This window comes from Chelonia mydas, chromosome 1 (genome assembly GCF_015237465.2).
Source record: "Chelonia mydas isolate rCheMyd1 chromosome 1, rCheMyd1.pri.v2, whole genome shotgun sequence".
Lineage (NCBI taxonomy): Eukaryota > Metazoa > Chordata > Testudines > Cheloniidae > Chelonia > Chelonia mydas.
Genome location: NC_057849.1, coordinates 206,597,816 through 206,614,099, shown reverse-complemented (window position 1 = coordinate 206,614,099; position 16,284 = coordinate 206,597,816). Strand labels below are relative to the sequence as shown.

General features: G+C 50.4%; 1 protein-coding gene across 2 annotated transcripts; it reads right to left on the bottom strand.

Annotated features, from left to right (window-relative positions):
- Nucleotides 1-3,678: 3,678 nt before the first annotated feature.
- On the bottom strand, nt 3,679-15,805 carry LAG3 (lymphocyte activating 3). 2 transcript variants are annotated; one of them, XM_037889731.2, is made up of 8 exons: nt 13,713-15,805; nt 13,278-13,449; nt 12,820-13,046; nt 12,229-12,486; nt 11,683-11,976; nt 10,944-11,234; nt 10,639-10,757; nt 3,679-5,056 (listed from the first exon to the last, which is right to left on the bottom strand). In XM_037889731.2, exons 1-8 carry the CDS (start codon nt 13,765-13,767, stop codon nt 4,946-4,948), a joined length of 1,527 nt encoding a protein of 508 aa, XP_037745659.1. In that variant the 5' UTR covers nt 13,768-15,805; the 3' UTR covers nt 3,679-4,945. The 2 variants fall into 2 exon arrangements, with proteins under 2 accessions (XP_037745659.1, XP_043395783.1); XM_043539848.1 differs by lacking the exon at nt 10,944-11,234.
- Nucleotides 15,806-16,284: the final 479 nt, after the last annotated feature.

Here is a 16,284-nt window from a genome sequence, read left to right as displayed (position 1 = left end):
TCCGCCCCCTCCCACTTCCCACCCCCTGACCGCCCCCCTCAGAATCCGCGACCCATCCAACCCTCCCTGCTCCTTGTCCCCTGACCACCCCCTCCCAGGACCCCCACCCCTAACTGACCCCCAGGACCCTACCCCCTATCCAATCCCCCCTGCTCCCTGTCCCCTGACTGCCCCAACCCCTATCCACGCCCCTGCCCCCTGATAGGCCCCCCAGGACTCCCACACCTACCCAGCCCCCCTTGTTCCCCATTTTTTGACCACTGCCCCCAGAACCTCCACCCCATCCAACTGCTTCCTGGCCCCTGGCTGCCCTCTAGTACCCCCACTCCCCGCCCCCTTACCATGCTGGAGCCAGCCACGCTGCTGCGCTGCCCAGCATGAGCGGCGGGTGTGGTGCAGTGAGCTGAGGCTGTGGGAGAGGGCAGGGGGGCTAACCTCCCTGGCCGGGAGCTCAGGGGCCGGACAGGATGGTCCCACGGGCTGTCCACCTCTGGGATGGAGGGTACCTCGAGAAGTCATCACATTCAGCTAGTTGCACTGAGGCAGGACCTAGAGCATCCCTGACAGGTGTTTGTCCAACCCTTTCTTAAAAACTCCAGTGATGGGGATTCTATAACCTCCATTGCAATCCTATTCCACAGCTTAAACTACTTTTATTGTTAGAAAGTTTTTCCTAATAGCTAACCTAAATCTCCCTTGCTGCAGATTAGGCCCATTACTTTGTGTCCTAGCTTCAGTGGACATGGAGAACAACTGATCACCATCCTCTTTATAACAGACTTTAACATATTTGAAGACTCTTATCAGGTCCCCCCACCCCCAATCTTCTTTTCTCAAGATTAAACATAACCAGTTTTTTAATCTTTCCACATAGGTCAGGTTTTCTAAACCTTTTATCATTTTTGTTGCTCTCCTCTGGACTCTCTTCAATTTGTCCACGTCTTTCCTATAGTATGGTGCCCAGAACTGGACATGCCCAGAACTGAGGCCTCACCAGTGCTGAGTAGAGCAGGACAATTACCTCCCGTGTCTTACATATGGCACTCCTGTTGTTACATCCCAGATTTAGATCAGCTTTTTTTTGCAATTACATTTCATTGTTGACCCATTTTCAATTTGTTATTCTCTACAACCCCCAGATTCTTCTCAGTAATAATACCACCTAGCCAGTTATTCTCCATTTTGTAATTGTGCATTTCATTTTTCCTTCCTAGAAGTACTTTGCATTTGTCTTTATCAAATTTCATCTTGTTGGATTCTGACCAATTCTTCAGTTTGTCAAGGTCACTTTGCATTCTTATTTGGTCCTCCAAAGTGCTTGCAACCCCTCCCAGCTTGGTGTCATCCACAGATTTTATAAGCATGCTCTCCACTCCATTATCCAAGTCATTAATGAAAATATTGACTAGTGCTGGACTGTGTTCCCTGTAAGCTGCGTGCTTGGGTGGCTGCGCAGAAGAGATTCAAATGCTGCCCAGCTGATTAGAGAGCGCGCACAGCTGGCAGCATGTGTTCAGGTGCCCCTCGCCGCACACTGCGCCAACTGCAGCTGCTCCCGGGACCCTCCTGCTGGCTGTGCACAGTGCGGGTGGGGGAGAGGAGGGTGTCAGGGTGTCCCCCTGCCCCTGTACCCCATCTTCGCAGAGCAGGGCAGAGAGGACAGCCTGGCTCAGGAGGACTTGGAGCTGCTGCTGTGGTCTGAGGTCTGAATGGTGAGTGGCTGGGTGCCTTTCTTAAAGAGACAGTGCACTGTTTCTGAGATTTCCCCAGCAGCCAGCTCACACAGTCTCTCTCTCTCGCTCACTCACTCACACACACACAGAGACACAGACACACACACGCTTTCTCTCTCCCCTTTCCCTGTCCATGTGCCCCATCCCACAGACTGGGGGACAGGAGATAACAGGGCTCAGGACAGAGCAGGAGAGCTTTCAGTGAGTGTCTTAAAGAGACAGCGCATGGCTTTCCCCATCAGCCAGCACATATACTATCTCTGTGTGTCACACACACACACGCATACAAACACACATACAGAGTGTCACACACACACACTGTGTCACACACAGTCTCTGTGTCACATACACCCTGTGTCACACAGAGTCTCTCTGTCTCACACACACACACACACAGAGTCTCTGTGTCTCACACACACAGTCTCTGTCACACACACACACACAGAGTCTCTGTAACACACACACCCTCTGCATCACACAGTCTCTGTGACTCACACAGTCTCTGTGTCACTCACACACTCTGTCTCTCTCTCTCTCTCTCTGTCACACACAGTCTCTTTCACATTCACCTGCCATCAGATACTTGTATTATTGTTGTTGTTACTTCTTGGTACTTCCTGCAATGCACATATATTCTCTGTAATTTTATTCTTTCAAAGTGTGTTATTTTAGTGTTTTGACTGGTCTGTGCATTTCATAATTTTTATTTCTCTCTCACACTTAAATTTAATTCTTTGAGTAGTGAGTTCTCAAATGCCTAACCTGTCCTGTCTGGAGTAATTATCTCTATGGTAACTTTAAAAATATACATATATATTATATCCAGTGATGAGCTGCCAAAAGCTGAAGAATTGGTTCCTTCAGTCGCTTTGGGTCTTCGGTGGCACTTCGGCGGCAGGTCCTTCAGTCATTCCGGGTCTTTGGCGGCACTGAAGGACCCGCCGCCGAAGTGCTGCCGAAGACCCGGAGCACTGCCGGGTGAGTAAAAATTTAAAAGGGATTCTCAGGGGAGCCTCCCCAGCCGAGAGCTCAGGTGGGCTGGACAGGATGGTCCTGCGGGCCGGAGTTTTCCCACCCCTTTAACAACCGGTTCTAAATTGGCTTCAAAATTTAACAACCGGTTTGAGTGAACCGGTGTGAACCGGCTCCAGCTCACCACTGATTATATCTAGGTTTTTTGTTTCTACTGGTGATGCACATGCACACATTACCTTGGTGCACATAACAAAGTTCATTCCGCACATGGATGGAAAAAATTAGAGGGAGCATTGGTGCGTTGGAATGCGTTACCTAGGGAGGTGGTAGAATCTCCTTCCTTGGAAGTTTTTAAGGTCAGGCTTGACAAAGCCTTGGCTGGGATGATTTGATTGGGGATTGGTCCTGCTTTGAGCAGGGGGTTGGACTAGATGACCTCCTGAGGTCCCTTCCAACCCTGATATTCTATGATTCTATGATTCTATGGAACGAGGACTGACCTCTCTGGGACCCCACTAGATGTGCCCTCCCAGTTTGACAGTGAACCACTGATAACTACTCTTTGAGTATGTTCTTTCAACCAGTTGTGCACCCACATTATAGTAATTCCGTCCAGACCCCATTTCCTTAGTTTGCTTATGAGAATGTCATGTGGGACTGTGTCAAAAGCCTTACTTTTCTGTAACAGGCAAGGGAGGGGACAAGGGAGGCACACAAAGCTCCTGGCATGATAGGGAGAATGGGGGACAATGTTAAGGGGTAGGAGGGACAGAGGGGACACAGATGCCCTGGCATGGTAGAAAATGGAGTATCCTAGAAATGGGGACGGGGTGTCAAACAGAACCCTGGCATGAAGCCAGGGGGGTGATGTTATAGAGAGTTCCTGAAATAGAGGGGAATGGGACAGTGGCACATGGAACTGGGGGTGGAGAATGGGGGATGCAAAGAGCCCCTGGTGAGTGCAATGCATTCAGCCTACACAAGCTACAAAAAGTGAAAGCCTGCAGTAATAACAATATTTACTCAGCTACCTCTGGGGTAAGACACAGCAGTTGTTTAACAGCCACACAGCAGCACTACACAATAATTTGGGACAGGAAGCAAAAGGGAGTTCTGTATACAGCGAGATCACAGTGGGATTTAGGGTGGTGAAATGGATGCACTCAGCAGGGGTTTGGCCAGCACTCTTCCTGGATCCTGGTGTGGGGCATTTGACAGGTTAATGCCCCAAACTGGGGGGAAATGACAGGGATGTTTAATGACCATGAGTGGTCAGGATCTCTTGCGTTGATGTCTCATCAGAAAGACAGAGTGGGGAGAGAGAGAAAATGAAAGAAAGAGAGTGAATGGCACAGAGAGAGACAGGCAGAAAAAAGAGAGAGACACTGAAACCGAGAGAAAGGGATGGACAGAGCGTGTAACTTTTCCTTTTCTGGTGCCATTTCATTTTCCCTCCTGAAAGTCCAGAAACTAATGATCTACAGCAGGAAAACAAAAATAAAAGTGAAATCCACGGGGGAGCAGATTTCAGGGAAGCTGCTTCACACAGACAACCAGATGCAAACAATGTGCTAGACAGGCCCATTTCACCCCAAATGTACACAGAGACCAAAGGGTTTCCAGTGGGGGGATTTTATTGAAGGACATTTTCTTCTGAGTACTAATAAACTATAACAAACTCAACTATGCAATATCTCTGGCTGAAGGATCTGCTGTGCCAGCGAATGTGTGCTGGAGCAGGATGCTTATGGGATACAGAGAGGGAAGTCAGCAGCGGGGAGTTAAATTCCCTGTGGGCAAAGCGGAGCCAGGTCTCTGCCAATCTCCCCATCTGCTAAAGGCCACTCACACCCCTCCAAGGAAGGAGCAAGGCTGAGAGAGGGAGACAGAGGGCAGAGGGTGTGAAAGAGAAAGAACAAGGGAGTGAGAGAGAAACAAGTGGAAGTGAAGCAGGTTATGGACACTGGAGTCCTTCAGCTTCAAAAAGGAAGCTCAGAAACCAGTACAACAGCCCCCCCCCCCCCCCACAACCTTCCTGCACCCAAGTGACTCCCATCTCCTTTTTGTCATATGACTCCCACCCCCTCTGCAGTGGCATGGTCCCCATGCTGTGTCCATGTGACCTCCATGCCCTCTGGACAAGTCTGCATGGTTCCCATCCCCCGGCTGTGTAACACAGTCTTGTTTTCCCATTGAAGTGCTTGCCATTCCAATTGATCTTTGTGCCTTCTCTTCCATCAGCACTCTGTCTGCAGGCTCTTCCCTTCCTGGCCTTCATCCTTCACTGCATTCCCTGGTGTGGGGGCGGTAACCACCCGCTCCAGTGCTGGGAAGGCTGGGGAGAATATCTGAAAGGGAAAAAGAAGAGATGATTGGGGAATGGACCTAGCATGGGCTCCATCCTGCCCCAGCATGATGGTTACATCTGGACCCTGGGTCTGAGCAGCCACCGTAGGTCTTATCCCTCAGAGGCCTAGAACGTCACAGAGAGAACCCTGAGAGTCCTGATTTCTAATTCTTCCTGCTCTAACCCACTACACCCTTCTTTCTCACAACCAAAAATAGGATTCAGGAAACCTGACTCTCAGTTTCCTTTGCTGTAACTACTATACCCCAGTCATCTCCTAGAGCTGAGAGAAGAACCCAGGAGTCATGCTCCACAGTCATGTTCCCTTTCCTGTAGAGAATACTGGCTTGATATTATGCTGTGTGCAGTTGAGTTATGCCTTTAACGTGGCTGCTTTCATAGATTTTAAGGCCACAAAGAGCTATTATGATGATCTAGTCTAACCTCCTGTGTGAACCCACCCAGAGAACCCACCCAGGAGTTTCTGCATCAAGCCCATAACTTCTGGTTGAGTTAAAGTGTTTCTTTCAGAAAGACATCCAGTCTTGATTGAAAGACTCCAAGTGATGAAGAATCCACCGTAACCCTTGGTAAATTGTTCCAATGGTTAATTACAGTTGCTGCTAAAAGTTTGCACCTTATTTCTAATCTGTATTTATCTAGCTTCAACTCCTACACATTGGACCTTACTATGACTTTTTCTGCTAGATTAAAGAGCTGTCTAGTATCAGAAATCTCTTCCCTGTGTAGATACTTGTAGCCGGTGATCAATTCACCTATTAACTTCTCTTGGATAAACTAAATAGATTGAGCTTCTTGAGTTTCTCATGGTGAGACAGGTTTTCCAGACCTTGAATCATTCAAAATACACTCAGGAGCACTATCCTGTGGCTGCATAGCTCTAATAGTATTGAAAGGTTCACAGCGTCACCTCTGTTGAAGTACACTCTGGGATGTTACTCTTCAAGTGTACCATGGGTTCTCAGTTTGAGGTTTGTGACCTCCAGGTGGTTGATGAACAGGGGACAGGGGCTTGTCCTTTCTATATTGCGAATTGGGAGGGATATCCCTACTAGATGGGAGCGGTCCCCATTATAGAAAAAGAGGTCGTGGTATTGAAGAGTTTGAGAACCAGGCTACATCTACACTATATCTGGGATCAACGCTCTGAGATCAATTCACTGGCAGTCAATTTAGTGGGTCTAGTGAAGACCCGCCAAATCGACAGCAGATCACTCTCCAGTCAACCCCTGTACTCTACCCCTGATGACAAGAATAAGGTAAGTCGATGGGAGAGTTTCTCCTTTCGACCCCCAGCAATGTAGACCCCATGGTAACTCGATCTAAGGTACATCAACTCCAGCTTAGTTATTCACGTAGCTTGACTTGTGTAACGTAGGTTGACTTACCGTGACAGTGTAGACATAGCCCGGTAAAGTATAGAAAAATCAAGAAGTCTATGAGAGAATAATTGGGTCCCCTGGACCACTGGGGGAGCAATTAGAGGAGGAATTTGCAATGTAAGTAGTTTGCCCTGAAGAAATGTGATTTCCTTGCGTGAGTCTTTGCCACTGAGGATGTTGGGGGGACACCTAACAAAGACCTGCTCTTTAGTGGTGCCAAAGCTGAGGCACTGTGAGAGGTTGAAGTCTGAAAAAAGCAGATCCTGGAACAAACTGATAAATTAAAAGAGCGACAAGTCACCAGGAGTGGATGGAACCTGGGTCTGAGGCTGCTAACAAGAATATGAAGCCTCATTAAAATCAGCAAGTGTATATTCACAAATGTTGTACATTGATCCTGATAATTACACATCAGTGAGTCTGACCTAGCCCCAGAAAAGCTGTAGCAAGAAAATTATTGAAGAACAGGAAAATTAGTTGAAACAATAATTAGAGCACTATAAAAACCTTAGAAGAACATGATCTGATAGCTACAAATTAGTGCCTGCAAAGGAAAATCATGCCACTCTAATCTATTAGAATTCTCTGAATGCATCAGCAATATTGTGAATAAAGAATGACCCAGTTGTCATGATTTTGGGGGGGATTTCAGAAGACTTTGACAAAGTCCCTTCTGAGATGCTGTTAAGGAATTAAGTAACATGGTGTGAAAGGTTAAGTTTTATCATGGATCAGAAACCGGCGAACAGAGAGAAAGCAGGAATAAATAATACATTTTCATCATGGCTAAAGGTTAATAGTAGTGTGCCGCAAGGTTCTGTACTAGGACAGGTGTTTACCATGTTTATACGTGTACAATTTTTTTAAGTGCCTAAAAGACTTAGGAGTACAGCTGGCCAGAAAATGGGGGCATCCCCCACAGAAAATTTTGACTTCTTGGTAGAAATCAAAACCTAAATATTTTTGGCCAAACACACAGTGACTCATGGGATTTGTGGCTTGGATGCCCCATGCTCACATTCTACTTTATGAGCCAGGCACCCTGGTCAGTCTACATCTCTCCTCTGGTTGAGCCACTGTGGTACATCATGGGAGTTCTACAGCCATGGTGCATTATGGAAGATGCAACTAGTCTGGTTGCAGAACTTGGCCCATAGAGAAGAATGGGGGCATGAGGCACCCAAACAACAACTCCCATGAGGCACACTTTTGGCATGTCCAAATCCAAATTTTGGATTTTGGGTTCTCAGTGACAAGTCAAAAGTTTTTGAAAAAGGAACTTTTTTGCAAAAAATTTAATGTAGTCAAAACCAAATTTTCAACGAACCCTACTTAGGAGCCTGGAAGTCTCATTGTCAGAAGCAACTTGGCAATTTTTATGCACTTAAGGCCCACTGAAGTGCAATAAGCCTTAGTTTCCTAAGTACCCAAATCACTTTTGAAAAGGGGACTTAAGATCCTGGGTCCTTCAGTGATTTTAAAAATTTACCTAGTCTGGAAAAGGGGATGAGCAGTGAAGTAGCAAAATATGCATATAGCACAACATTATTTAAGTTAAACAACACTGGAGAAGACTGTGAGAGCTAGCACAGAGTTGTAGTAGATTCTCTGTCATGGGCAATTTTAAAATCAAGATTGGATTTTTTTTCTAAAAGATCTGCTCTAGTCCAAACAGGAATTAGGCTGGGGAAGTTCTATGGCCTGTGTTATACACGAGGTCAGACTAGCTTATGACAATGGTCCCTTCTGGCCTTGGAATCTATGAACCTATGAATCAAAGCTAGATGAATGGACATCGCAATGGCAGATGAAACTCAATGTAGACCAGAGGACCCCAAAATGTGGGGTGCGTCCCCTAGGGGGGCGTGGAGCATGGGCAGTGGGTGAACCATGGGCTTCGGGAGGCTAGCTCCTGGCCAGGCCCATCCCTTCCACCTGAGGCCCTGCCCCTCTCAGCCCCTTCCCCCACCAAAGCCCAGAGCCCCCCCCCCCCCCCCCCCCCCCGCATGACCTCTAGTCCCTCCCACCCCGGCCCCAGGCTGCCCAAGCACCTCCAGCCCTGGAACACTGGGTGGGAGGGCATTGCGCGTCCCCCCACCCCCCAGTCCTGGAGCACTGGACGGATGGCGCCCCCCCCCACAAGCCCAGAGCACCAGGTGGGCAGCACACAGCCTCCCCCACCCCCCCGCCCCCCAGCACCGGGCGATGCAGCTCCAGCGTCCCCAGCCCCAGAGTGCTGGGCACTGCAGCCCCAGCACCGGGGCTCCCCCCAGTGCCGTGCAGCCCCAGTCACAAGTCACCTCAAGTCCCAGCCGCCCTAGTCGCAGCCCCACCAAGCTCCCTGGAAAAGGAGCAGCCTGCCTGGGCTGAGACCAAGGGGGAAGGGCAAGCAGGAGGGGGCCTCGGGCTGGAGCATGAGCGGGGCCACAAGTGGGGCTGTTTGTGGAAGCACAGCCTTCCCCAGTCTATTATACCTGCTGCCTATGGTGTGGAGGAAAGTCCAGGGGGGCACGGCAGGGCCCGGACCAGCCCCTAAGGCTTTAGGGAGGGAGCACCACCCAGCCCTTCCCTGCCCCCAGCTCTGCTCTGGTCCCACTCATGGACCTGTACCTGGCCCCGTCCCCAGCCTCAGCATGGCTCCACTCCCAGCCTCGGCCCCTGGCCATGGCCCCACTCCCAGCCTCAGGCCCACCCCCAACTGTGGCCCCAGCCTTGCCCCCATCTGCGTCCCCCCGCCCCAGCCACAGCCCCACTCCTGGCCCCAGCTCCTGGGGGCAGACAGGGTAAGGTGAGTGTGCGACCCTCAATAGTTTGGGGACTGCTGGTATAGGCAAATGCAAGGTAATGCACATTGAAAGCAATCATCTGAACTCCAACAAACTATTAGGTTTTAAATGAACCATAACCACTTAGGGAAAAAGACCTAGACGTTATTGTATAATTGAAGATCTCTGCTCACCAGGTAGCAGTAGTTAAAAAGCCAACAAAATGTGAGCTATTCCCATGTCGCTATTCCCATGCCGCTATGTAAATTAGTGAGATGACCTCATCTGGAACACTGTGTTCATCTCCGGCTACCCTCTCTATAAAAAGTCATAGTAAAACAGAGGGGATTCAGATATGAGTGATGAAAATGATGTGAGGCCTTGAAAGATTTCTGTGTGAAAAGAGAAGGTGTTTGTTTTGTTCAGAGACAAGAGAAATAAGAAGGGACATACTAGAGGTAAACAAAATTCTAACTGGGTGAGAAAGTCAGTCAGGATGAATTTATTTTAGCACAGAACAAAGAGATGATCAGTAAAATTGAAAGGCTGCAATTTCAAAATGGATAAAAGGGAACAGTTTTTACACCTTGCATAATGAGCCCCTGGAACTCACTGCCCCAGGATAATGTGGAGGCCAAGAGCTTAGCAAGATTCAAAAAGGTATTGGGCATTTACATACACTGGAACAATTTACTAAGGGTCGTGGTGGATTCTCCATCACTGGCAATTTTTAAATCAAGATTGGATGTTTTTCTAAAAGATCTGCTTCAGGAAGTATCTTGGGAAGTTCTATGGCCTGCGTTATACAGGAGATCAGACTGATGATCACAATGGCCCCTTCTGACCTTGAAATCTATGAATCTACATCCACAATTACATTAGATCAGATTATGAAAAAGAAAAAGTACAACCACAATAGTTTGGAAGGGACATAAACCCTCATCCTTTAAGGCACAAGAGGACCTCAGACTGACAGGAGTCAAGAGAAAACTTCCTCCGTGGGCAGGTTATTCTATAATTGTCCACTAGAGGGTATTTTGCCCCTTCCTCTGAGGTATCTGGCACTTGGCCACTGTCAGAGACAGGGCACTTGGCTAGCAGGTCCACTGTGCTGATCCAGCCTGGCAGTTCCTATATTCCCAGTACATACTGCATACGACCAGGGCAGAGCTGGCAGGCTACCCAATGTAGCCTCTTTGCCCTGCACACACAGCCCCAACTCGAGGCAGGGCTGTCAGGCTTAGATGAGCTCAATCACAGCCCTTTCCCCCCTGGTTCTTCCCTCTCAGCTCTCCCATTCACTCTCCCTTTGTCATGCTACTCAGACACTTCTTTGACGGCTCTGCCCAAGGAGGAATGAATGGCCTTTGAGAGAGAAGACAGATGGACATAGACAGGGCAATGGACTGACTCACCCTTTGGTTCCGCAGGACCAAAGCCAGGATGGAGGCCACAAGCAGGAGGAAGAGGACAAGGATAAGGCCAAAAGAGACCTGCCCATCCAGAATGGTATGAGGACCAGAGAGCTGGGCACCTGTAAGGGGAAATCACAGTTAGAAAGGAGGGTGAAACGGGGAGGGGGTTTGGGACTAGTTCGGGGTGTGGATGAGGTTTGGAAAATGTTGGCTGGTCAAGTGGGTCAAGTGGAGCAGAAGTCTTGGGGCACAGGGAGATGGAAGTGGGGTGGGGTGGAGGAAATGGGGCACAGGGGAGACGGTACCTGTAATATACAGCTCATATTCCACAGCTCCCAGCCTCCCTTCTGAGCTATGGACACTGCACTCCCAGGTGCCAATATCCTCCTGGGACACACGGGTCAGTTCCAGGGTGGAACCCAGATAGTAGCGCTGGACCCCTGGGCTCCTGGGAGTGGCCTCAAATGAGCTCCCATTGCTGAGGCCTGAGCTCAGCTGCCTCCACTGAAAGTGCTCGTGCCCCCTGGGGTGGGTGAGGCTGCAGATAAGCAGCAGACGAGAGCCTTCAGCGACTGGCCCTTTGATGCTTGGGGTGACTGTGGGGGAGGGAAACAGAAATACCCTCAGCAAAAAAAGTAGAGCCTCTTCCTGCCTCACCCCTTCAGCACCTCCTTCCTCTCTCTGTCACGTTCCTCCTTTTTCACTCTCTCTCTCTCACACACCTTCTCTTATTGACTCCCTGGCTTCCCCCTTCTCTCTCTCTCTCTTTCATTTTCCTACTTTAAGGCAGATTTCTAAAAGAAAAATAATGGAACCACCATGAGAAACCTCCCTATGGTACAGCATCCTGTGGAAAGAGAGACTCCACTCCTGTGCAGCTAAATGCCTGAGCTGAGACACAGGGTCTCTCCCCATGGGGAGGCTGGACAGGCTGAGAACATCCCAAACTCACCACATTGGTGTGCAAGGAGATTTTCTCCAAGCCAATGAAAGCCACTGGACGGAAAGAGTGCCCTTGGCATCCTCTGGGCTTCCCTTGCTCACCTGTCATCACTGCCAAGGTCACGTCTCTAGTGATGGTCGTGCCATGGATAGAGACAGCACAGCAGTATTGCCCTGCATCCCCTGGTCCCACCTCAGGGAGATGGAGGGTGAAGCTCCCATTGCTCCCATTCCTGGAGATGCCCCGTATTTCCAGATCCCCTCCTGCAAGACGGCTCCAGTGGGCTGACACCGCTAGAATGCCGGAGGCACTAGGGTCTCGGTTCAGGAGGCAGGGAAGGTTGGTGGCAGATCCTACTGCAGCATAGACTACAGGAGAGGCTGGGCCAGCAAAACCTGGAGGAAACAAAGAGTGTAGGGCAACATTAGATTGTATGAGGTCCACAGAACTGCAACAGAAGGGAAGGTTACCACCCCCTGTGGGGGGGATGCTGGGACAGAGGGAAGCCATGACTGGGAAAGCAGGGAGGGAAGCAAAGAGATCCAAGGAGGCTACTCATGATAGGGCAGGAGTTGGAGAGGAGGAGGCTATTGTGAGAGGCCAGAAATCTCTGGGAGCTGAGAGGGTGAGTCGGAAGCCAGAGTTACCTAGAATTTGAAGGTTGAATGTGGCAGAAACTTTCTCATCATTTGAGTATGTGAGTTCGCAGCTCCAGGGCCCTGAATCACTCACAGTTGGCCTAGAGATGGATAGAGCCCCATCGCGGGAACGGAACCTGCCGGAGACGGGGACCAGGCTGCCATTATGGAACCAGCGCATCCCCACAAGCTTAGCCGGATGACTGGAGTTACAGAGTAGCAAGAGAGGCTCCGTTTCCACCAGCAGGCCTGGGGGATTGACAGTCACTGCGGAGAAGAAGGGAAAAGAGAAGTTAATGTCACAGGGGAGCCCTAAAACCATCCCCGCTTTGGAGCTCCCAGCCCCTCTCTGCAGGGTTTTGAAGGGACAATCAACCTGTCCTTGTCTCCCCATTTTCCTTGTGTTTATTACCTAGAGATTTCCCTCTCTGCAGCTCTCATCCCATGGGATGAAGACAGGGGAGTTGACTAATCTCAAGAGGCTGCTTCTCATTTTCTAACCTGCTGTTCCAGTCCTGGGCTCCCCTCCCAGAACTTTTGGTCCTAACTGACAATACCCTGCTGTTCCAGGGATCCCTTTTGGGCTCCAACTTCTCGTACCTGTCACCATGCCCAGCTCCAGCTGGCAGCGCCGAGTCTCCTTGCCATATCTCACCAGTGCCTCGTAATGGCCTGCATCATCATTCCGTAGTGGCTCAATCCAGAGGGAGAAGTCCCCCTGGCGGAAGCTGGTTTCCCTGACGGAGGCTCGGGGCATCATGGATCGGGCTGTCTTCAGGAGACCACTGTACTCCACCTCCAGCACCATGTGGGGCTCTTTGTGGGAGCTGGGGATATGGGCAGGGGGAATGAGTTAGTGCTAGGAGAGGGAGAGGATGGGGAAAGGAGCAGAGAAAGAGCGGGGAAGAAAGGCAGCGAGAGGGAGAAAGAGCGCATCAGGGGAGAGAGGATGGGAATCAAAGACTGTGGAAGAGGAGAAGAAAGAATGAGGGAAAGGTGAAGAAATAGGAAAGGAATCAAAAAGCACAGCACCACCAACCCCTCACAGCCTGCATTACCTTTCCCCATGCCGCTCCCAGCGGACGGCTGTCTTCTCATACAGCTGCTTCCAGCTGCTCTGCAGCTCCTGAGGACTCAGGTGACAGGGGAGCACAACCAGGTCCCCCACTTTGGCCCACACCCTCTGCTCCCCCCTCTGCTCCTTTGCTGCTCCAGGGGAAGTACTGCTGGCTGCAACAAGACAGAGAACTGAGCAGGGGGGAGGTTTAGAAATGGGGGTGAAGACATTTTTTTCCTGTCCTGAGAGGACCCTGCCGAGGAGAATGGAAGAGGGCTGGGGAGCAATATCGGGATAAGGGGAACACTGAAGGGTCAGGAAAGCAAGATCTGCCAAGGGTTCAGCTTTGAATTGCTAAAATCCTGTGGACCAAGTAAACCCCAAATGTCCCCAGTGCAACTACCCTCCACCACCAAAAATACTCAGCCCCCCTTACCATTGTTCACCAGCAGCATGAGGGCGAGAGACAGTGGCATGAATGCCAATGTCATGGTGGCATCAAGGAGACAAAGGGGATGTGTCTCCACACTCAGTTCATCACCAGAATGGATCCAAAGCTTCAAGGGACGAGTGAGAACAAGGCATGGACTGGACAAAGGAGGGGGCAGGTGAGTGGGTCGTCAGGTTCTCTCGTTCACTTGCTCTCTCGCTCACTATCTCTCTCGTTCTGATCAAAGCCTTTCCCTAGATGCCCTTATAATGCGGGTGGGCAGCTAATTTCCTCACAGCGCTGAGAAGATGCGTCACAGCCAAGAAACCAGCATCAGACTGAGGCACGTGCAGAAAGAGATGGAGACAGAGGAAGAAGGAGTCAGAGATCGTGTTCTAAGCATCTTTTAGTGGAAATTCTCTCTCTGGGTTTCTGTTGTTTTCTTCACAGTTTCGCTTCTACCCAGACAGCGGAAAATTTGTAGAAGACACTTCCCAGCAAGTGCCCTTCATGTTTTTCTTTCATCTCTTACCTTTTTTGGTTTGATCTTTCCGCCTCTCACTGTTTCTGTCAATTAATTGTTTTAGTCTTTTCAAAATGCCTTGTTCCTCTTTCCATTTTTTCTTTTACTTTCTCAAATATAGGCTTTCTTTTTCTGTATTTCCAATTCACAGGGGGACACTAAATGAGGAGCTGCAAACAACAGGAAGGACAGGCAAATAACCCAAAGGGACTAAGAAAGACTAGAGATGGCACAGGTGCTGGAACTAGGGGTGCTGGGGATACTGCCACACCCCCTGGCTTGAAGTGGTTCCCATCATATATTGGGTTTACAGTTTGATTCAATGGCTACACGAATTGTTCCAGCTCCCGTGGGAGATGGGGCCAGGAAATAAAGTGAGTTTCAGCCAGGACAAATGTAGTAGTAGATCCAAAACCCAGGACCACACTGGAAGGGAGATGGCCAGGAGGAGCTGAGGGAGGAGGCTGCATATTGGCTGCAGAAAAGGTTGCTGTGCTTTTGGGGTTGCATGGCAAGACACTGCATCCCAGGGTGGGAATGATCCCTCTCTATCTAGTTTTGGGGAGACCCAACTTCAGGTCCTGTGACGTGGGGGCTTCTCCCAGCTCCCATGTAGGTGCTGAGAAGTTCAGGGAGAACAGAACTGAACTTTGCATAGTGAGATTCATAGATTCCCATCCCTGTCACACATGGGGCCCCCTTGTCACCTCAGAGAATCCCTCCTTTTGTGGCTCACACTTTCCAGCACCCACTGGTTTTGGCTCCATCTGACTTAATCATGCATTTGTCCTCTCTGGTGACTTCTGACTGTGCTCCCTTCTGTGCACACATCCCCCACTAACCGGAGTGGGCGGGGCCTCTCCCTGGGGTCAGGGAGCACAGGGTGACTCAGGGGCACAATTCTCCTCTGCTGGAGGATCTCTTTCTCTCTCTATTTTTTGTCAGCGGAGTGATCAGGAGGGAGGAACTGGGAAACAGAGAAGTGGGTAACAGAAAGAAGAAAGGAGAGGAGGAGAGGTTGGAGAATACATTACAGTTAAAGCGCAAGGTGTTTTTCCTCCTGTTCAGCAAAAACAGTGCCTGGTGTCCGGTCTTAGCAGAGGGTATAGACTTTCCATTCCACTGAGTCAGCATCAAAGGGATGGTATGAGTGCGTGGGTGAAGGAGAAACAGAGCAAGAGAATGAAAGAGAGAGGGGTCTGCGGCATAGCGAGGAGACATGTGGGGCTTCACTCTCAGCAGGGCTGGTCTGAGGGAAAATGGCACCCTGGGCAAACTTGTATTTTGGCACACACACACACACTGGTTCCCATGGGCACAGTGCCCCCCCTCATTGCCCCTGGCCAATGTGGGCTTTTGAGGCTCCCTGCCCCCTCCTGCGCTCCTAACCCCTACACTGTACCCCCTCCTGTGCCCCTAACCATTGCATCCCCAATCCTGCACCCACGTGGGAAACTGACCTGGATGCATGGAGCGCCTGGCATTGCCGCTCACTCACTCCTTCAAACACTGCTCCTTTGCGCACCCCTCGGGGGCTCTGGGGGGGGGGCAAAGTCAGGGCTCCCTGCATCCAGGTCACTTTCCCCACCCGGGCTGCATAACAGGAGGGCAGGAAAGCAGCAGCTCCTGATGTTCTCCTCACAGCATAGCACAGCTGGGGAAAGTGACCTGGATGCAGGGAGTGCTTGGTGTTGCTCCGCTCTCGCTCCCTCCCCTCCCCCCCCCCCCCCACACACAGCCCCATTGCGGGGCTGGTGACCGTGAGCAGTATCTGTACATCACCACTGTCCCTCCTTCCTCTGCAGGGAGAAATCTGGGTGCCTCCCCACATGGGACACAGCACTCCTGTGCCAGCCGGGAGCAGTTTCTGACTCTAGATCGGCAGTGTGCCTCTCTGTGCTGCCATGCAGTGCCCCTTTAACCATGGCATCCCTGGGTGGTCGCCCAGATGGCCCACCCCTAAGACTGGTCCTGACTCTCAGGCCACATCTGCCCCATCCCTCTCCCTAGCCCCACTCCAGAGATACACACAGGACCCTGCTCTCCATCTCCATC